This window comes from Equus asinus, chromosome 2, assembly GCF_041296235.1.
Source record: "Equus asinus isolate D_3611 breed Donkey chromosome 2, EquAss-T2T_v2, whole genome shotgun sequence".
Taxonomy (NCBI): domain Eukaryota; kingdom Metazoa; phylum Chordata; class Mammalia; order Perissodactyla; family Equidae; genus Equus; species Equus asinus.
The window spans coordinates 163,570,232-163,592,593 of record NC_091791.1 but is presented as its reverse complement, the minus strand read 5'-3'; the positions used below and the strand labels follow the sequence as shown (position 1 = coordinate 163,592,593).

General features: G+C 36.2%; 1 protein-coding gene across 1 annotated transcript; it reads right to left on the bottom strand.

Moving 5' to 3' along the window:
- Nucleotides 1–7,884: 7,884 nt before the first annotated feature.
- On the bottom strand, nucleotides 7,885–17,590 carry LOC106833333 (olfactory receptor 11H6-like). Its single transcript, XM_014844532.3, has 2 exons — nucleotides 17,575–17,590; nucleotides 7,885–8,813 (listed from the first exon to the last, which is right to left on the bottom strand). The coding sequence occupies exons 1-2, from the start codon at nucleotides 17,588–17,590 to the stop codon at nucleotides 7,885–7,887; spliced, it is 945 nt and encodes a 314-aa protein (XP_014700018.2).
- Nucleotides 17,591–22,362: the final 4,772 nt, after the last annotated feature.

The following is a 22,362-nucleotide window of genomic DNA, read 5'->3' as shown; positions in this document are numbered from 1 at the left end:
AGTTGTATGTGTTCTTTATGTATTTTGGAAATTAACATCTTGTTGGATATATGATTTGCAAATATTTTCTCCCAGTTGGTGGATTGTCTTTTTGTTTTGTTGCTGGTTTCCTTTGCCATGCAAAAGCTCTTTAGTCTGATGAAGTCACACTTGTTTACTTTTTCTTTTGTTTCCCTTGCCAGATTAGACGGTATTTGAAAAGATCCTTCTAAGACCAATGTCATAGAGTGTGCTGCCTATATTTTCTTCTAGGAGTTTTATGGTTTCACATCTTACCTCCAAGTCTTGAATCCATTTGAGTTAGTTTTTGTGTATGGCAAAAGATAATGATCTACTTTCCTTCTTTTGCATGTGGCTGTCTAGTTTTCTCAGCACAGTTTTTTGAAGAGAATTTTCTTTCTCCTTTGTATGTTCTTAACTCCTTTGTCAAAGATTAGCTGTCCCTAGATGTGTGGTTTTATTTCTGGGCTTTCAATTCTGTTCTAATAATCAATGCGTCTGCTTTTGTACCCATAGCATGCTGATTTGATGATTATAGCTTTGCAGTATATTTTTAAGTCAGGGATTGTGATTCCTCCAGCTTTGTTCTTTTGTCTCAGGATTACTTTGGCTATTCAGGGTCTTTTGCTGCTCCATATGAGTTTTAGGATTTTTTTTTTATTTCTGTGAAAAATGTCATTGGAACTTTGATGGGGATTCCATTGAATTGGTAGATTGCTTTGGAAAGCATGGACATTTTAACTATGTTAATTCTTCCAGTCCAAGAGCATGGAATATGTTTCTATATCATTGTGTCTTCTTCATAGTTTTTACTGTGGTCTAAAAGACCTACATGGGGCTGGCCTGGTGGCGCAGTGGTTAAGTTCACACTTACCACTTCTTGGCGGCCTGGGGTTCACTGGTTCGGATCCCAGGTGCAGGCATGGCACCGCTTGGCACACCATGCTGTGGTAGGCATCCCACGTATAAAGTAGAAGAAGATGGGCAGGGATGTTAGCTCAGGGCCAGGCTTCCTCAGCAAAAAGAGGAGGACTGGCAGTAGTTAGCTCAGGGCTAATCTTCCTCAAAAAAAAAAATTAAAAAAAATAAAAGACCTACATATTCTAGGCTCTGGCTACTTTAATGATTTTATTCTCATTCACTCCAAGTCAGTCACACAGGATATGTATCTTGAATATGCTAGTTATGCTGTGACTTCAGGGGCTTTGGGCTAGATATGCTTTCTGCCTGGACTGTTCTTCTCCCAGTTATTCTCATACCTTATTTCCTTACTTCATTCAGTTCTAATCTCTGTTACCTACTTAGATTACCTTGACCACCTTGTTGGAAATATACTCCCCGCCTCTTCTATTTCCTTATTATAATTTTGATTGTATCACTTAACAGTATATGGAATTATATATTTCTTTGTTGTCACTCTCTTGTGCTCCCTAAAGGGTAAGTTCTGTGAGAACAATGTCTTTGTTTTGTGTCTTGTTCACTTCTGTATTATCAGCATCTAGGGTTCCTGGCAAAAAGGAGGAATGTAATAGAAAATTATTGTAATGATGAAATAATTCATTGCTTCATGTCCTGTGAGGCATAAAAAGAAAGTATAGAATCTGTTCTCAGGTATGACATGATGTAAACTGTAGGTTAAATGTGGGTAGAGTGGGAGAAAATTAAAGGGATCTTCCAAATTAAAGGAATCAAGAGAAAGTGTACATTCCGAATCATCTTGTCACTGCTGTTTAGTTGATATTCCGTTTTGTCTGTTATACTGTAGCAATCTAAGTGCTCAAAATTTATTGTCCGCCTATATTACTATATGATTGCTTCTATTTTTTATGACTTTCTATGGGCTATTCTCCTAGTATATATGTTCACATATTTTGTACTCATCTTCCAATGTCCTGAGTTGAACAATGCTATTCCCTTTGTATTACTTTCTATATGTCACTCTTCCAGGAAGAATTGCCATAACTCTGCTTGTATAATATTGTTCACACAATTCCACTGTGTAACATTTAAACTATTATATAACTCATATTATTATTGTGTTTTAAGAGATTAAATGTTTAGGGAGGGATTTCCAGAATGGAAAAGTAAGGATGTCCAAAAACTCACTTCTCCAATAAAGCATCAAGAAATCTAGCAGAAATATCAAAATAAGGTTTTTTCAGAACTCTGGAAATTAACCAAAAGCTTCCAACAATTTGAGAAGTATTTATTAATTAAAAGACCTGAAACTTGGTGGGAACATTAAGCTTTGTGGCATTCTAACTGGCCTTATTTCCAACCTCCATCTCCTCAGTTCTGCATCCTCCTCAGTTCTGCATTAGCCTTGAAAACTAGAAGACTTGCAACCATGGTATCTGTGAAAACCAGCAGACTAACAGCCACTTGAGGCAGAAAGCTGGGTTTGGAGCTCCTCAAAGAGCTCCATTCCCAAAGAACCCTCACTGTTTGACCTGTCTGGCAACTTCCTGCAAAAGCCTCATTTGCAGGACTTGTTATTTGGCCTGAATCAGAGCTTGCTTAGGGGGAAAGCTGTATTCTCAGGATATTGTTGAAAACAGTCAGTGGCATTTATTTAACATTGCAGCTTGCTGAAGCAGTGATGTCAGTTGGGATAAATGGAAGCCTGGACAAAATGGAAGACCTGGGGAATGAGATGTCCATGGTGATCTCTGAAATACCTCAACATATTCCAGATGATCTGAAAGGTCATACACATGTGCAGGGGTGTGCAAATTTCCAAAGAAGACTTAAGAAGGCCTAATATTCTACCTATGGCTGTATTTGAGGACCTGCACAAGAAGGAAATGAGGACTAAGGCAGGATTGTAAACTGCTGGAGCATTGAAGCCATCCTAACACAGAGCCCCTAAGCAAAGAGTGGATATAACCTATTGCGTAAAGACATCTAAAGAAATCTCTGTGCAATCATGATCTGACCACTAAGCTAACCAAGCAGAGACTTTAGTATCTACATGTAGTCTACATAAACAGCTTTATAAACGCATGATCCTGAATAAGATTAATAGCTGTCCTCTTATCAGAAACCGTGGAAACCAGGAGGGAGTGGGATGACATATTCAAATGGGATGAAAGAAAAAGATTGTCAACCAAGAATTTTATATCCAGCAAGACTGTCTTTGAAAATTAAGGAAAAATTAAGACATTCTCAGATAAACAAGAGCTGAGAGAATTTGTTGCTAGCAAACTTGCATTAAAAGCAATATTAAAAGGAGTCCTTCAGGAAGAAATGAAAAGACTCTAGACAGTAACTTGAATTGACCCCAAAAATAAAGAGCAACAGTAAAGACAACAATGAAGGTCAATATAAAATACAATAGAAATATATTTTTACTTGTAACTCTTTCCCTCTCCTGATTCAAAAAGACAACCACATAAAGTGATAATTAAAAACTGTGCAAATCGGCTTATAGCATATAAAGACCTCATTTGTATGACAACTAAAGCAGAAAGAAGGAGGGAGAAAAAGGACCTATAGTGGAGCAGACTTTTTGTACACTATTAAACTAATCCAAACTAGATTCTTTTAAGTAGATATGCAACCACCAAGAAAATAACTCAAAAAATACAGCAGAAGAAACAAAAAGGTAATTGCAATGGTATAATAAAAAATATATATTTAACACAAATGGAAGTAGTAATGGAGGAAAAGAATTTCAAAAATAAGGGAGAAGTAATTCTTCCAACTCATTCTATGAGGCCAGTATTACTCTGAAACCAAAACCAGACGAAGATAAGGCAAGGAAAGAAAACTACAGACCAATATTCCTTATGAACATAGACAAAAAAATTCTCAAAAAAATGCAGTAAATCCAATCCAGTAATACATAAAAATGTTTATACATCATAACCATGTGGGTTATATCACAGAAATGCAAGGTTGGATTTGATTTGAAAATCATTCAGTGTTATTTACCATGTGAACAGAATCAAGGACAAAAATATATGATTATCTCAATATATAGGAAAAGCATTTTACAAAATCTAACATTCTTTCATGATAAAAATCCTAAAACAGGGAAAAACCAGGAATAGGAGGGAACTTTCTCAACTTTATGAAGGACATCCAAAATATACCCACAGCTAACCTTATGCTTAGTGGTAAAATACTCAAGTCTTACCTTCTAAGATCAGGAAAAAGCCAAGGATGTCTGCTCTCTACACTTATATTAAACATTGTACTGGGTGTTCTAAGCTACAGCAAGAAAAAGAAATACAAGGCATCCTGATGCCACTTACAATAGCATCAAAGAGAATAAAAATTTGATAAATTAATTTAACAAAAGAAATACAAGACTCATATACTGACAATTGCAATACATTGTTGCAAGAAGTTACATACAATAAACATAAATAGAATGAGATCTAGTGTTATTGGATTGGAAGATTTAATATTATTAAAGTCACAATTTTCCTCGAATTGATCTATGATTCAATTCCCAGTGCAATCCTTATCAATTCCCAGCTGCTTTTTTTTTCAGAAATTAATGAACTGATTCTAAAATTCATAAGAAATGCAAGATACCCAGAATAGCCAAAATAGTCTTGAAAAAAAGAACTAATTTGGAGGACACTCATTTCTTGATTTCAAAAATTACTACCAGCTCACAATAATCAAGACTATGTGGTACTAGCATAAGGGCAAACATATAGATTTAGAATTGAGAGTCCAGAAATAAATTCTTATATTTATGGTTTAATTTTCAATAAGGGTGCCAAGATCATTCAATGAGAAAAGAACAGTCTCAACAAATGATGCTGGTACAACTGTATATCCACATGCAAAAGAATGAAGCTGGACCCCTGTCTCCTACTATATACAAAATTTATCTCAAAATGGGCCTTAGACTTAATGTAAGAGATAAAACTATAAAACCCTCTGAAGAAAATATGGGCATAAATATTTGTGATATTGGGTTAAGCAACGGTTTCTTGCATACAATACTAAAAGAAACTTCACGCAAAAATAAATTGGAGTTTATAAAAATAAAAACTTCCCATTTTGCAAATGATCCCATCAAGAAAAGTGAAAGGCAACTCACAGAATGGTAGGAAATATTTGGAAGTCATTTATCTAATAAGAGACTTGGATGTAGAATATTTTAAAAACTCTTAACAACAATAAAAACATAAGAAACTAGGCCAATTAAAAATATGGCAAAGAATTTGAATAGGCATTTATTCAAAGAAGATTCATGAATGAGCCAATAATTATATGAAAAGATGCTTAGTATCATTAGTCCTTAGGAAAATGCAATCAAAACCACAGTGAGATACTACTTTCCAGTGTCTAGAATGGCTAAAAAAAATGAGAGAGAGAGAATAATAAATGCTACCAGTATGTAGATAATCTGAAACACTCGTAATTGCTGGTGGCATTATAACATAGTGCAGAAACTTTGGAAAACAGTCTAGCAATTCTCCAAAAGAGTTACCATGTTGCCATTCTAGCAATTCTTCAAAAGAGACTCAGGTATTCACTCAGATATTGTTATGGACTGAATTTTGTCCCCCTAAAATACATATGTTGAAATCCTAACCTCAAATGTAACTATATATGGTGATAGGGTCTTTAAGGAGGTAATTAAGATTAAATGAGATCACAAGGATGGGATCTTAATTTGAGAAGACTGCTATCTTTATAAGAAAAGGAAGAGACGCTACTACTCTCTCTCTCTCTCCATGCACACACAAAAGGCGATGTGAAGACAGTGAGAAGGCTGTTGTCTGCACGCCTAGAAGAGTGGTTTCACCAGATACCCACTCTGCTGGCACCTAGATCTTGGATTTCTAACCTCCATAACTTTGATAAAATAAATTTCTATTGTTTAATCCACCAAGCCTGTTGTATTCTATTACGGCAGCCTATGCAGACTAATACAGGTGTACATACAGGAGGATGAATACATATATTCACATAAAAATGTGCACATGAATGTTCATAGCATCATAGTTTGTGTTAGCTAAAAGTGGAAATAACCTAAATGTCCATCAATTGATGAATACAAAAACAAAATGTGATATATCCGTACAATAGGATGTTACTTGAGGAAAAGGGATTAATGTACTCACACAAGCTACAACATGGACGATTGTTCATGGATGAACATTAGGCTAAGTGAAAGAAGCCAGCCACAAAAGGCCACACACCATATGATTCCTTTCATCAGAAATGCCCAGAATAGACAAAATCTGTAGGGACGGAAAGTAGGTTAGTGGTTGCCAGGGGCTGAGGGGTGAAGCGAATAGGGAGTGACTGCTAAGAGGTGTGGAATTTTTCCAGGTGATGAAAATATTCTAAAATTTATTAGTGGTGATGATTGGACAACTATGTAAATAAACTAAAAAAACAATAAATCGTCCACTTTTAAAGGGGTGAATTTTATGGTATATGAACTATATTTCAATCAAGCTGTTCCAAAGCAAAACAAAGGTTAGAAAAATTTACTTCCATCACTGGGTTGTGGTGTTTTTGAGAACAGGAAAGAAATATGCTAATCTGTGTCAGTCCGAAGGCTAGTACAATGCCAGGATAGTTGTTTGTATTCTCACTTCTTTCTACTGTACGCAATGTCCCAAATATAGGCATGCAAAAAACATTCAAAAGAGACTTGTCTGTCTTGGATATAATTTTTTTTGGCAAAGCAATGATTACTATACATGTGCTGTAACGTGTCTTATTGCTATCTAATATTTAGTTTGCCAGATTTGCTCCAAGGTGGCTTTTGGAAAAAAAGAGATTGTGGGTGTTGTCTCATTCTATGTTACTGGAGAGTTTAGAAATTCCTAAACTTGAAAACAGTGATTCCCAGTCCTCTCTTTGTATTACAATCTCCTGGGGAGATTTTCAAAATACCTGTTCCAAGAGGTCCCACCTCCAATTCTGAGTCAATTAATTGAGAAACACTGCTCAGGTGGAGGTAGGTGTCAATAGAAAGTCCTACACATGGTTGTGGTTACTCGAGCCTTTCAAAGAATCTGTTGTAGATCAATAGTGTTCAATTTAAATGTGCATAATAATCTACTAAAGATAAAATGTAGATTCTGCTTCAATAGCCCTGAGAGTGGGCTCTGAGATTCTGCCTTCTAAAAAGCTCCTACGTGTTACCCAGCTGACAATCCAAAAACCGCATTTTCAGTGGTAAGAACTGTATAATACATTGTAAAATGTGCAGGAGTGGAAGCATGGGTAGTAAGCAGAAAATGAAATAGAGCAGTTACATTATTTGACAAAGGGATGGGTGAAAGGAAGGAAGCAGCTAATTCCTTAAACATTAACTTTTGTATGTGAGACTTTTCCATTGATTAGATTTAATGATTGGTCCCAGCAGTCAGGATGATCTCATATTTCTCTAGAAAAATTCTTTTCATTTCATCCATAGTACTTATAAAATACAGATTGTTACAGAGTTTGCATAGTCTCTTTAGATATTATTCTGGCTGTGAAGAATGATAGAATTTAATGAAGAAATATGAACAAATATATTTGTTTTATTTAAATTGACATTATGGACCTTTTTCTGCTAGGCACTGTGTTGTGTTCTGGAATTACAGAAATTAATAAAGCATAGAACGCTGCTCTTAAAAAAATTCATAGTCTAATAAGGGAGAAGAGGCATGTGGAGACAGATGTGTGAACAGCTAACTCTAATACAAGAAAAAATGAATGACATATTAAATAGAAGTACAAGTAATGTGCTATGGAAGAGCAATTAATTGTGCCTGGGGAAAGTCTTCATTGATGATCTGGCATTTAGGATTTTGAACTGCCTTCTTCAAAAAGTTCACATCTACTTGCTATTTCATTGACAGGAAGCTCACAGTCTGAACTCATCTGGGAATAACTCACTAACATCACAGATCAATTTTAGGAACCTCCTAGAACTTTCTTCAAGGCATCTTTCATTTCTTTATTCCGGAGGCTGTAAATCATGGGGTTGAAGAAAGGGGTCAAAACTGAGTAGAACAGAGTTGTGAACTTCTGCATGCCCTCTACTTGTCCTGACCCTGGTCTCACATATGTTATCATGACAGAACCATAGAATAGAAACACAACAGCCAGATGTGAGGTGCAGGTGGAGAATGCCTTCTTCCGGCCAGCAACTGAGGGCACCTGCATTACAGCCCTCAGCACCAGGGTGTAGGAACCAATAATGTAGAAAAAAGTGGCAAAGATGAGGAGGGAGCTCATGGTGCCACATATAAGAACAGTCCCTGGGATTGGGATGCAGGCTGAAGCCAGGGCCAGCAGAGGACCCAGGTCACACAGAAAGTCATCAATCACATTTGGGCCACAAAATGGTAGCTGGGTAACAAGTATCACTGGGATCAGAAACCAGAGAAAACCATACACCCAGCAAAAGATGACAAGGGTGCTGCAAAACTTAGCAGTCATGACGACTGGGTAGTGTAGGGGGCGGCAGATTGCCAGGAACCGGTCATAGGCCATGATGGAGAGAAATAAGCATTCGGTTGTGCCCAGTGAGAAAAAGAAGTACAGCTGGAGCAGGCACCGAGTAAAAGAGATGGTTTTGGTCTGGGAGAGGAAGTTGGCCAGCATGTTGGGCACATCGGAGTTGACATAGCAGATCTCCAGGAAGGAGAAGTTGGCCAGCAGAATGTACATGGGGGTGTGGAGGCGGCGGTCCCAGCGCACGGCACACACGATGGCCATGTTTCCAAGGAGGGTCAAGATGTAAGTCATAAAGAATATGGAAAAGAGAAAGATCTGTATTTCCCAGCGGCAAGGGAAGCCCAAAAGGATGAACTCACTGACAACGTGGGAAATATTTCTGGCTTCTGAGGTCATTTCCTTCCATCCTGTGAGGATTACAGCAGAAATTACACATACAATGGGAATTATGCCTCCTGATTCATCCCCAGGAGAGTGAGCACATTTTCCAGATCATAGAGGAGGGGGTCTAGACCAGTGGTTGCTAGTTTTGACTGGGCACACCAACAATGCAGTGTTGAATATACTTTTCTATATGTGATTATTCACTTTTAAACTAAATACAAACTGTCAATCAATACAAACAGTAAATACAGTAGTATGCTGCATAATAACATTTCAGTCAATGACAGACCTCATATGTGATGGTGGTCCCATAAGATTATTACCATAAAACCCAGGTGTGTCGTGGGCTCTACCATCTAGGTTTGTGTAAGTACACTCTATGACATTGGCACAATAATGAAATTGCCTAATGATGCATTTCTCAAAATGTATCCCTGTTGTTAAGCCATGATTGACTGTTTTGGTAAAGATTTTGCAAAAAGTTTTCTTAGAATTAAAATAAAAATAGAAATTCAGATATTTCCTTTTCTCATCCTCATGGGGCTGCTGGTTGCACTCAACTTTGGAAAACTTTGGTCTCAACGATATGGAGAGGTATTTGGCTAAGCCTAAATTGAGATATAAATGTTGACATGGGCAATTCAATTCTAAAAAAATTGGAATTGACAGATTTGTTGAACAAAGCAGAAATATCAGCTAAGTGCCGTAGAGGAGAGAGCTGAGACTTTGAAGCCAGATATGAAAATAATCACAGAGTGACTTTAACTAAGTTACATTATAGGTACATTGTGACCCTTTACAGGCTTTTTAGTATCTATTCTCTATCTGTAGGATGCTGTACTACTGGGCTTCAGACTTTGATATTGTCAGAATCATACTGAGGAGGCTTTGAAAGGTGATTTCAACATGGGTTCGGGGTGACTGGTGTGGCAGAGCACAGGCTTTGGTGACTATAGATCTTGGCTCTGCCACTTCCTGAGGAGTGTTTCCTCTAGAAAGGACTTAACCCCTAAGACTATTTTACTTTCTCCATAAAATACGAATAATAATACCTCCATAGCAAGGATTACATAAGAATTGCATAAAATAATATATGCAAAATGAATTAATTATAAAATGCTACAGAAATATAAACTAATATAAACTGTTTAGGGATTATCAAGCTAGATATTATACTCCTTTATTAATCTCATAAATTAAACTGATTTCAAAATGCAAAAGAAATTTTTTCCTGTGGCGTTTCAGCCATGTTATGGGAAAGTACATGTATGTATGTATGTCTGTGTATGTGTGTGTATATGCGTGTGAATGAATATGAGAGTGCTCCTCAGTCCTCTCAGATCACGCGAAGGGAAAGTCCCTAATAAGCTTCCTTTTAAGACCATTTTTTTGCCCATCAAACACACCAGAGCTCTCATTTTTCTTCTTTATGGACTGCCTTCTCTGGCAAGCATAACATTACGGTCTTAAATGATAGGATAATTTTTCTGATGTCTGCACTGTAGTTAAGGCCACTTAGTTTTGACTCTGTGAAACGTCCTGGGAGATCCCTTCCTACACTGCCCCCCACACACTCCTAGCTCCCCTGTGGGATTTCCTCGAAAATGAGGACCAGAAGGTACTCCAATGACTATAACTGAGAAGCACCAACAAATACTATTTCAAAATAGGAAGCCTTATGGAAATCAGCTTTTTGATGCAACCATTTTTGACTCTGGTATTCTTTGATTTTGTGGTTTATTCAACACTGCAGAAAGCCTGGGTATTCTTTTGAATACAAAGAAATAGAGAAAAGTTTATCTGCATTTTAGTCTTGACCTAGGCCAAAGTTTAACCGAGAAGAACTTTGAAATGCAGCTCTATCATCTCTGTTTCACCTGTCTTTTTCCTCCTTTCCCATTTTAGAAGCTCAGAGCTCGATTGCTCTCTTCACCTTTTCCAAACAATGCCAGTTCTCTGGGAAAAAAATTAAATAAACTCATGCATAAACTTAACCCTCCAAATCTGTGAGGATTTTAAAAATTTCATTTCCCATGTTATGTGCACAAGGGCACATGAACAGATGGCACACACACCATTTTTATTGGAGCAACATTTACTGGGGGAAACTCATAGACTCAGGATCAGACATAGGTGTGAAGGCCCCTTTTGCTCATTAGAACCACAGTGGCACAGAGAAATCTAGGATATTATATTCCAAGAGGGTGCCCCAATCTTTGAGCTGTGAGGTTTAGCTGCATGATTAGGGAAGTATTCACCCCTCCCCTAATGTGATTAGGGCCGGGATGTAATATCAACATGAAGAACACTTGGCTCGAGTCCTATTCTAGGCTCGGAGTTTGCAGCTGGGGGAGAGAGGGCACCAACTCTTCTCCTACTGTGATGGGGGGTGTGGTTCAAGCTCTGCAGTTGCAGCTGTGGGATATGATAAGCTAATAGCAGGATTCTTTACATCAGCCTTGTGAGGGAGAAAGCAGGTGTCTTAAGCAGTGGGCAATTGCTGCTTCATTCCATGTTGCTCCACAGGAGGCAACTTCCTTTTAGGGAGGGCAGCTTGAAAGGGATTAGTTTGGAACAAGTTAATCTTTATGTCTAACATGCAGCATTTTGGGGGGTTTCTTATTTACTTTATAGTGGAACCATAGCAAGGATTATTGCCTCCATTTCGTATATGGGGAGATTAAGACTCAAAGAGGTTAAATGCCTGAGATCCCAACGAGTAAGTGACAGGGTCCGGACAAGAGTCCATGCTTTTTAGCTCCTATTTTACTGGTTTTTTTCACCATTTTAGAGGACCCCCAGCAAAAATGTGTCTAAAATGTCACCCATCCCAGGGAAAAAGTGCATCAAATTAATAAAATGAATAACTGTTGGTGCTACAGACACCACTACATCATCTGAGGGGAAGGAAGTAGGGTCTCCCGAGCACCCCTCAAATCATACTACTTAGGTAGAATTATAGTATTTTTCCTTTTATTCTTTTATTTTTCATTTTTGCTTTATTTTTTTTGTAAAAAGAATAGTTAAAAGGCATACAAATATCATCCAACATAATTCAACTTCCAAGATTGAACTTAATTTATCCTCAAATGTGGTCATAAAATAGCATTGACCTGCCACTGGAAATGAGACCTGCTGCAGGTGTCATTTCATGGCTGTAGTTAAAAAAGAGGTGATCCCTCTCAAATGAACTGAAGTGAGGAGGGCAGAGCAGGCAGTTATTTGCAAAGTATCTTCCTCTCACCTGACTTTTGTGATATGCATTATTCAGCTCTGCTATAGTTATCCATAACCTAAGGGTCACCTCTCATCCATTTACACAAAGTCAAGGAAAATTATTAATTAAGAAGTAAAATGAAAAGAAATTTTAAAAGAAGAGATGATACTAAGAAGCAAGGATAGACATTGAGGAGACACGTAAGGGGGGTAGAGGCAATTGTTTCTTTGCATTTTGGGGTGTTATAATTCTACTTATGTGAGCCTTTGATTTATTATTAGTTTTATTATTGAACTTTTTTTCCACTAAGTATATATGTTTTCCCATTTCTACCACTGCCTGCCTGAGTCTCCATTTCCAAGTTGTTTTTGTAGCACGAAGGACATTTGTTTCAATGGGCTCTGCCCTAGAGACTCACTTAAGGGAATAGTTGAATTCTGTTCCATGTGCACCTGTTTCATCCTGTACTCTAGAGGAAATAAACTAAGTCTGGTCTTCTATTTCTTGGAATAATGGATGGCTCATATTCACTGGCCTCATAGATATCACGGATTAGAATGGGATCTACAAGATCACGTTTTCTTATCCATCTGAAGTCACTGACTTGGAGCCAGAAGGACCTTAGGGATTCTCTAGCCTCTCCTTGCACCTGCAGTAATAACCCCTCTCTTCTGCCTTTTAGCTAGTTGGTTAATTAGCTTCTATTGGAATAATCTATGGCAAAGAGCTCATTGAAAGGCAGAGGAGCTTTCATTTTTAGAAGCTGTGATAAACTTCCTTGTTCTCTGTTACATTCCTGAGTCACTTTCCTATCCTGATTTATAATCTTGGTCTTATTTCTGCCTCTGGGAAGGGAGTGTAACACTTATTATGTGCTCATCATTTGCACACACTCTGTTAGGATTTTGAACATGCATTATTCTTACTCTTTCAACAATTACAAAGGTAGTAATTGAGCTACAGTGAGGCAGTTAATAGCAGTGCTGGACATATTTGTATTCCTTCCACTACATTATACTCATGCTCAGAATAAGTCTACACAGCAGACTTAAAAATATTTGAGGAAGATACTCATGTCTTGTTTGAATCTTCTCTATTTATACTAAGCAGTCTTTGTTTCTTCAAGTGAATATGACATAATTTCCAGGGTACTCGTCATCCTGGTTGCCTTCCTTTGATTATTCATACCATTCTGAAGATGTGATCTTACTAAAACTGAACACAATACCCTTCATACTGTGTGACTGACACAGAGCAAAGTACTATAATCCCTTTTGCTCTAGAAACTCATATAAACTTAATTGATATTAGCTTTTTTGGGCAGTAACTTTATACCTTTGTCTTTTACTGAGTTCTCATTTTACCAAAGGTCATAGAGGTTGTTCACAAGAACTTGTTTAAAAACCGATTGATTCCATCTGATGCTTGTTTCATTGAGTTTTTGAAGTGAGCAAGGTTAATTGATTAATAACCAAGATCTTAAGATTTTCAAATATTAGCTTTCTTTTTTATTTTATTGCCTACAAATTTGATAAAATTTCTTGTGAGTTTCACCTACATCTTTGGTCACAGTATTATGTAGAACATGAGAAAATGCTTTTTCAGATCACTTAAAACTTTTTCTAGGTTAACATTTGTTATTAGATAGATGGCTAAGCTGAAAATAGATAAATAGTACAAAGGTTGTGAAAATGACGTTGTATCTCTGGAAAACATTTTGGCATATATTATTAAACAGAGGGTTTATGAAAACATTTTAGAAGCAACTTTTGTGCTTTAAACTGCTACCCTTGTTCAATTTCAGTTTTTAAAAAAATTTCTTTCATTCTCTAGAATTCTTTAAAGACAGCAGTAGTGGTTTTGAAATCACATTGGTGAATTCTCTCTGCACCCTGGCATATAATTTGCCTAGGTCTGAGAATTTAAGCTTGTTTAAAATAATCAAGTGGTGTTTTACTTCATGGTCATGTCAGTTCTCTTTTACACATTTGTTCTCCTTTCTTTGGAAAGAAGATCACCTTTTGGAGCTGTCCATATTCCAATTCAGATTGATGGATCCTGTGCCTTTCTCTCTCCAGAGGGAAGGGGATGGCAGTCTTTTTTTGTTTTTGTTTTTCAATTTCATAAACCTCGAGCAAGGAGACCCTCTCACCACAATGCTATCAGCTGGTGTTGGCGAGACATTCCTGTTTAGGTCTTAGATCAGTAAAAACTCAGTAAATTCCTTACAGAAACTCATGCTTTCTTTGGAATCACTTTATTTCACTAGTCTCTCTAAATCTATTTCTGTCTGTCTCTTTCTTTCTCTCCATTTATTTTTTCCTTAGAATTACTTCTAAGATGACAATATGACTTAAGATTTCTGACCCTGGAAAATTTAAAAACTGGTTACAATACTACTCATCTTATATAGTTTCATACTTGTATAATTAAAGAACAATATTTCAAAACATTTTCAGTAAATAATTTTTAAATAATAACATTAACTTTTTGACTGCTGTTCATCATGAACTTTAGTTCATTTTCTGTTAACAATCACTTTGGTACCATTTATTGAACACTTAAGTGTTAGGCACAATCTCTTCAAGCTTACCTTCTAAACTTCATTAAGCATAGCTGATCACTGGCCTAAACCTTTTCAAAAATTCAACAAAAGTTTACTGAGTGCCTTCTGTATTCTTGTGTACTTTTCAATGCAAGGGATGTTTTAGAATGCATATTTATATTCCTGGTGAATGTCTTAAAAATTAGAAATATTCTTTTCAATAAAATTAAGGGGCATTCTAAGAAGTGAGTATGAAATTTCAGTGGAAATTGTGGGAGGTAAATTTATAACCTCCACATTTTTTCTTTTGCTTCCCAAATTAGCATAGATGAATTATCATGATACCAGTGTTGGTGAAGCTGCAATGAAATGACACTCAGAAGAACTGTTGGAGGGGCTATAAACTTATAAAAAAAATCTTTCTGGCAGGCAAATTGGAAATACCCAGAGCTTTTTAAACATCTAGACCCATTAAGTAAAAATCATAGGTGTAGAAAAAATTAATAATAAACAAGTTCATCATAGCAGTGCATAAGAATTTTCTATTAAAATACAGATCCTATTAAAATACAGATTTTGACTCAAAAGATATGAATGGGGCTTGGGATTCTGAATTTCTAATAAGCAACAAGGTAATGCTGATTCTTTGAGAAATAAATGTTTATAAAGTTCTTTATACTTTGTAGAGTTCTTTGTGTAGCAAGTGTTTATGTAGTTCTTTCTATACATTTCTGTAGAAAGAGTAGTAATACAAAGGAATAGAAAAATTCCTGGAAGGAAATACAACTTCATATTAATAGTGATGAGGTCAAGGTCAGATGATAGGTTATATACTTATCTTCTTTATACATGTCTACATTTCTCAAAATTTCTACGAGTAACATATGTTACTTTTATAATCTGAAAAAACAATCATTATAAAATATTTCTTTGAAGGTACTTACTCTTCTAGATCTTCTACTTTCCCTAAGCACTTTTTGTGACCTTTACTACTCCTTCTAAGGTGTTAGGAAGCCCACTATTTGTGTCATATTTGACTTACCACATAGGATATCACCTGCTACTTGGATTTAAAGCCAACGAAGTCAGCCTCTGTACCAGGGTTGAGGAAAAAGAGAAAATTCCCAACAGGGCATCCTGAAGGCTATATTTACCCTTGAGCTACCAATACCGTTTCATAAACATAGGGCTGGGATTGGAAGTTACGTTTAAAAATCAAATGCAGAAATGAGAAATGATAACCATCATCTTCTGGAGAGGATTTGTATTGTTACTCCTTTCCCATCGGAAGGAGTCATATCTTATCCACAGTCTGCATTTCTTTCCTAAAAGAAACAAAAAGGAAAATGATATTAGTTTCCATCTTAGGTTTTAGTTTTCTTCAGTAAATTTTGTCTTAAGGAGAAGGCTGTATTTAGAATAAAGGTCACGAAAATTGTGGCAATAGAAAGGATTAATTGAAGGCAATATAATTATTTTTTAATTTTTTTCTTTTGCCTTTGCAGTTGACAAAATTTGAAAGTCATGGTTTCTTTTTCAACTAGAAAGGTAGAAAGGTACTTTACCAAACTTGTATTTCCACACTCAAAATATAAAACACATTTTTTTCTGTCCCACATTCATGAAATATGGGCATCGGCCCTTTGTTGCAGGAGTGGGTTCAGGCACTGATTGGGAGTAGGAAACGGTGTCTGCAGATAAGCCTTTACCCTGCTCTTCATTTCCCCTGGATCTCAGAGTTCTGTCCTTTGTGCTATCACTTTCAATGCATTTGGGGAGATGCCTTTTTGGAAGCTGGAAAAGATGTGTTTTTTCTCCCTCCAGCAGTGATGAGAATGAAAACTTGGATTCTCCACTTCTCCCCAGTGAATCTATTACTTCACCAAAGCCAGCTTCCCTGAAGGGACTCTTTGCTGAGATTCCCTCAGCTGGATGGACATTACCCCAAGGACCCATCCTTTGATGAGTTTATTTCAAACGTCTGATACTCCTTTTCTCCTATTGAACCAATGATTCTACTCCATCTGTTGACACTGTCCATTTGGCAAGCAATTCTGTGCCTCTTTCTCTGATTAAAGGGACACCTGTTTTGTTTACTCGTGTTTGAATTCATTACATGTTTCCAACAGTCTATCCATGCCTGTAGCTGCCCTTTTACTTTGTCACACAATATTAGCAGTTAATATTTCTTGAAAGCTTGTTATGTGCCAGGTAGTAAAATCAGTAAATTTTATGAATAATGTCATCTAATTCCCATAATAATCCAATATATTAGATACTACCATTTTTATTTTATAAGTGAAATCATTGAAACTTAGATAAATTAATTAAGTTGTTCAAGGTTTCACATCTAATAAATGGGGATGCCAATATCTGAATTCAGTTCTCTCTGAGAGCAGAGCCTGAGTTCTTAAATACTATTTACCCTGCATCTTTACTTGGCAGAGAAGGAAAACAATACTTATTGATAATTCATCTCATGCCAAGCACTGTGACAGAGTCCTACATGTTAGTCATTTTGTTTAATCCTTGTGACACCTTACGTGCCAGGTATCTCTGTTGCAATTTTAAAAAATTCTGGTTATCAAAGTAATAGGTGTTTAAACAAAAATTTGGAAGACACAGAAGTTAAGGGAGCTAAAAAATTGCTGATAATTTTGTCAAGCAGATATAAATTCAGGTGAAAGCTTCACATATTTCTTCTAGTCTTTTTAGTTCTAACAGCTTTCTTTTACACAGATGAGGTCATACAGCATTTAAAGTTTAGTATCCTGCTTATATGTACATTTTTTCATGTAATTAAAACTCTATTAAATATTTTTAAAGCTGCATGATAGTGTTATTTTTATAATATTTCCCTAGTGTATTTAGGCTATTTTAAATGTTCTGATTTTAAAATAATGCAATATAAAATTTTGAGTTTATTTGTTTAATTTTAGAATCTTTCCCTAGAATAGATTTCTTGAAAGAAAATTATAATGTCAAAAGATATATATACAATTTAGTGTTCTCATTAATTATGGCCAAATTCTTTCTAAAATATATTCTCAAAATATGTGTTGATGAGGATGCCATCTTATGGGATCCTTATTGACATATGGATAGTATTTTAAAAATTTGTCTCTATATTGATAGAAGAAAAACATTCCTGTCTCCTTTTCGTGTTTGCATTTCTTTAGTTACCAAACTTTATCAATTTTTTTCCAGTTTTATTGAGTTATAATTAACATACAGCACTGTATAAGTTTAAGGTGATTTGACTTACATATATCATGAACTGATTACAATAAGTTTATTTAACATCCATCATCTCATGTAGATTAAAAAAATGAAAAAAATTTTTTCCTTGTGATGTGAACTCTTAGGATTTACTATCTTAACAACTTTCATATATATTATTCAATGGTGTTAACTATAGTTATCATGTTGTACATTACATCCCTAGTACTCAGTTAACTTCTAAATAGAAATTTGTACCTTAGACCACCACCATCCAATTCCCTCTACTCCCACTCCCTGCCTGTGGTGACCACAAATCCAATCTCTTTTTCTACGAGTTTGATTTCTTCTTTATTTTTAGATTCCACATGTTATGAGATCATGCAGTATTTGTCTTTCTCTGTATGATTTATTTCACTTAGCACAATGCCCTCAAGATCCATTCATGTTGTCACAAATGGCGGGATTTCTTTCTTCTTAATGGCCAAATAAAATTCCATTATATATACATTCCACAACCTCTTTATCCATTTACCTGTCAGTGGAAACTTGTGTTGTTTCCATGTCTTGGCTATTGTGAATACTGCTGCTATGAACATGGGGGTGCAAATATCTCTCCGACATAGTGTTTTCACTTACTTTGGATAAATTACCAGAAATGGAATTGCTGGATCTTATGGTAGTTCTATTTTTAATTTTTGCAGGAATGTTGATACTGTCTTCCATAGGCTGTACCAATTTACAATCCCACACACAGTGCACAAGAGTTTCTTTTTGTCCACATCCTCACCAGCATTTGTTATCTTTTGTCTTTTTGATGATAGCCACTGTAACAAGTGTGGGGGGATATCTCATTGTGGTTTTGGTTTGTATTTCCCTGATTATTAGTGCTGTTGACTATCTCTTCATGCACCTGTTGGTCATTTGTATAACTTCTTTGGAAAAATGTCTATTCAGGTCCTTTGCCCATTTTTGAATTAGATTGTATTTTTTTCTATTGAGTTGTATGCATTCTTTATGTATTTTGGATATTAGTTCCTTATCAGACACGTGGTTTGCAAATATGTTTTCCCATTCCATAGATTGTCTTTTCATTTTGTGCTTTAGGTGTCATACCCAAAAAGGCATTGCCAAGATCCATCTCAAGGAATTTTTTCTTATGTTTTCTTCTAGGAGTTTTATAGTTTCAGGTCCTACATTTAAACTTTTAATCCACTTCACATGAGTTTTTATGAGTTTTATAAGATGGGGTCTAGTTTCATTCTTTTACATGTGGATATCCAATTTTCCCTGCAATATTTATTGAAGAGATTGTCTTTTCTCTATCGAGTATGCTTGGATCCTTTGTCAAATATTAGTCAACCATATATGCATGAGTTTATTTCTGGACTCTTGATTCTGTTCCATTGGTCTATGTGTCTATTCTTATATCAATACCATACTGTTTTGATTACTATGGTTTTGTAATATAGTTTGAAATCAGGAAGTTTGATGCCTCTAGCTTTGTTCTTCTTTCTCAAGATTGCTTTGATGTCTTTTGTGGTTCCATGAAACTTTTAGGGATTTTTTCTATTTCTGTGAAGAATGCCACTGGAATTTTGATAGGGACTTCATTGACTCTGTAGATTGTTTTGGGTTGTATGGACATATTAGCAATAATAATCTTTCTTATCCATGATCATGTGATATCTTTCCATTTATTTGTGTCTCCAATTTCTTTCATCAATGTCTCATACATCAATCCTTATTCTAAAGTCTAAAATAATGTAAACAGCCATGGTGCCATTAAATTTATTTCACTCTGAGAATCAACAACCAGATGACAGTCCTCAAAAGATAAGGAAAAGAAAGAGGCGAGGAGTCACATCAGTTATGGAATGCATGACCCCCTTCCCATTGCTTATGTCTTTGTAACTTATCTGGTGTGATAACAATTAAAAAGCCTGTTACTTTCAAGTTTGTGATTCTAAGAGGGAAATTGGTCTGACCAAATTGTATCTGTTCTCATCTGGCTCAGTGATTCTCAGAGAAGCTTCCACAATGGATAGAGTGAAGCTTTTTAGGGTCAGAATATCCTTCAAGAAGTTTGAGATGGCAACAGATATGCACTTCCAGGAAGTCAGAGATTGTACATCCAAGTGCCTCCTTCTCAGGACTCACTAAAAAAAATGAAAATTGTGTTCTCTAGAGGGCAATTGGAACATCTCCCAGTGTTCGTTTTGGATAGGTCTTCAGGAGGAAGCAAACTTATTGAAGGGAGGGTAGACAAAAGAGATGTATTTTCCCTAAATAATAATCCTGTCAGAGCCAGAAGTGGATAAATGCTATAAATTTATGCTTTCTCCTGCAGACAGGACACTTGGATTCCACTGGAGATTGGAGATGTCTCACCAGTATGAGTATGAATAAATCCACTTTTATTCTATCTTCCTCACAATAGATAGCTAATGTATATGTGCTGAGTAAATGAATGGATGTCTTGAGGAAGTCATTTAATTGAGAATTTCACTGCATGGAGTATCTCCTGTTCAAGGTGGCCAGATGGAGACAGGTCATAGGTTTTCTCTTTGCTAAAATTACCATGAGAATGAACAACACTCTGTGCAAAATTCCTGACCTATAAGGAAACTTATCTTGGCAAAAGTTTCCACATGTCTCAAACTTCAGGTCTTATTGTTTCTTAAAAATTCCTAAATCAGTTTCAGTCATTTGCATTACGAAAACTCAGCTCTCCTTGAAAGATCCCATAATTTTGCTCTGTCTCTTGATCACATAATTATCCTCCCAGTAACAGAACTTCAATATGGCAGCTTTCTGTTTCACAGTTCCCCTCCACAGTTACTCCAAATTGCTTCCCACCCTCTCCAAGTCATCTCTCTGTTGTTACTTGTGATCACATCTGTGCCGCCATCACTTCAGTGATAAGGGTCTTCTATTATGTAGTCCTCTATTCTGTTTACTGTCAGCTTTGCGTAAAGTTTGTTCATATAGGTGGATGCTGAAAAAGATGCTAAGATGGAAGTGGGAGGTGGGAGGTGGGACCAGCGTTCCATGTTACTAGCTCATATTCATTCTAGGTTGGTTCAGGAAGGAAAGGCAGGAGGGAATGATGGTAGTATCCTATAGCAGACAGGGGAAGGGACAGACCTCCTGAATATTACTTTTGGGTCAGTCTCTGTCTCTACTTCTTTAGCTCACAGTCTATTTGAGTTAGATTGATTATGGACTTTGGAATCACGCAATCCTGGTTTCAAGTCTTATTTCTCCCATTTATTACTCTGACATGGGAAATTATCAAATATTTCTGAAACCTGGCATTTCAAAAACTTATTTGAAGCTTTTCTCTGGGTATGAAATGTTTTTCAATTCAGACTGAAGGAACACAGCTTCACTTCTACTTTCCCAGCTTTAAAATATGCAAGGCAGTAGAGGAGAGAACTGTGTCTGGATTTGTCAGTTTTACCTAAAATGGAATTTTTTTCACAGGAAGAATTTTCCTTATTGTGGTTAATTTCTAGAAACCCGCAAAAGTCTATTCAACAAAATCTGTAGCTGAAACCCTGTGTAGAAGGGACTGAAAGAATAGAAACCACCAGGCTGGGAATCAGAGAAAGATGAAGATTGTATATTATAATATCAAAGGGGGCTTAATTAAAAGGGTAAGGAATAATTAAGGGTAATTTCAATGATCAAATTAGTCTTCTGCACACTCTTTGGGAATTCAACTATAATGTTTTTTTTGAGAGATTCATTCTGAGTTCCATACCATGCAATTTTAGAACACTTTTTCAAGTGTACGTTAGCACCATGGAAGTACATTAAACTAGTATCATTCCTGAGATTGAACAGACAGAAAGAATATGCATGGAAGGTGAATATTTTCCCTTTAGGTTAAAACAAATACTTTTTGCAAAGAACCAGCTCATATTTTGTTTTTGGTAATTAGGGCAATAAAATGAGCCCCTCCCACACCCAATACACTAAGCATTTACTTTATGCTAGGCACTGTGCTAGGTGTTTCAAAAACATGATTTTATTTAATGTTGCATTCACTCCCAATGACAGGTATTGTTACCTTAATTTTTCAGATAAAGAAATTAAAACTCAGAGAAAGTCACTTGTCTCAGCTTATAAATCTCATTTAATGAAATAATACTCAGAGTCAAAAGAGTCAAAAGAAAGCAGGGCAATGGGGAATCAAATGGGAGTTGAGAGATACCCAAAGGCAAGGATAAGAGCATGAGGCTTCAGTATGTTGACCTGGGGGAGTAGAGAGACCCTTAGAGAGGGATTATTGTGAGTCATCGCAGGTGAGAGGGCAGTCCTGGAAAGTGAGCTCTCTCTTCTATCTTCCTCCTGTGCTCCTTGAGCAGGATTTAATTACCTCTGCTGATTTTAAAGACCAGAAGATTAGGTTTCTTCCATTGCACATCCCTTAAACCCATCCCTAGTGTCTTTTCGCTTAGACATTACCCTACATGAGGCTCTTCATACTTTTTCCTTGGACTCTCTAATAGTTTCTTGCTAATTTCATTACCCTGTAATTTTCTGGCAAATTGTTTTACAA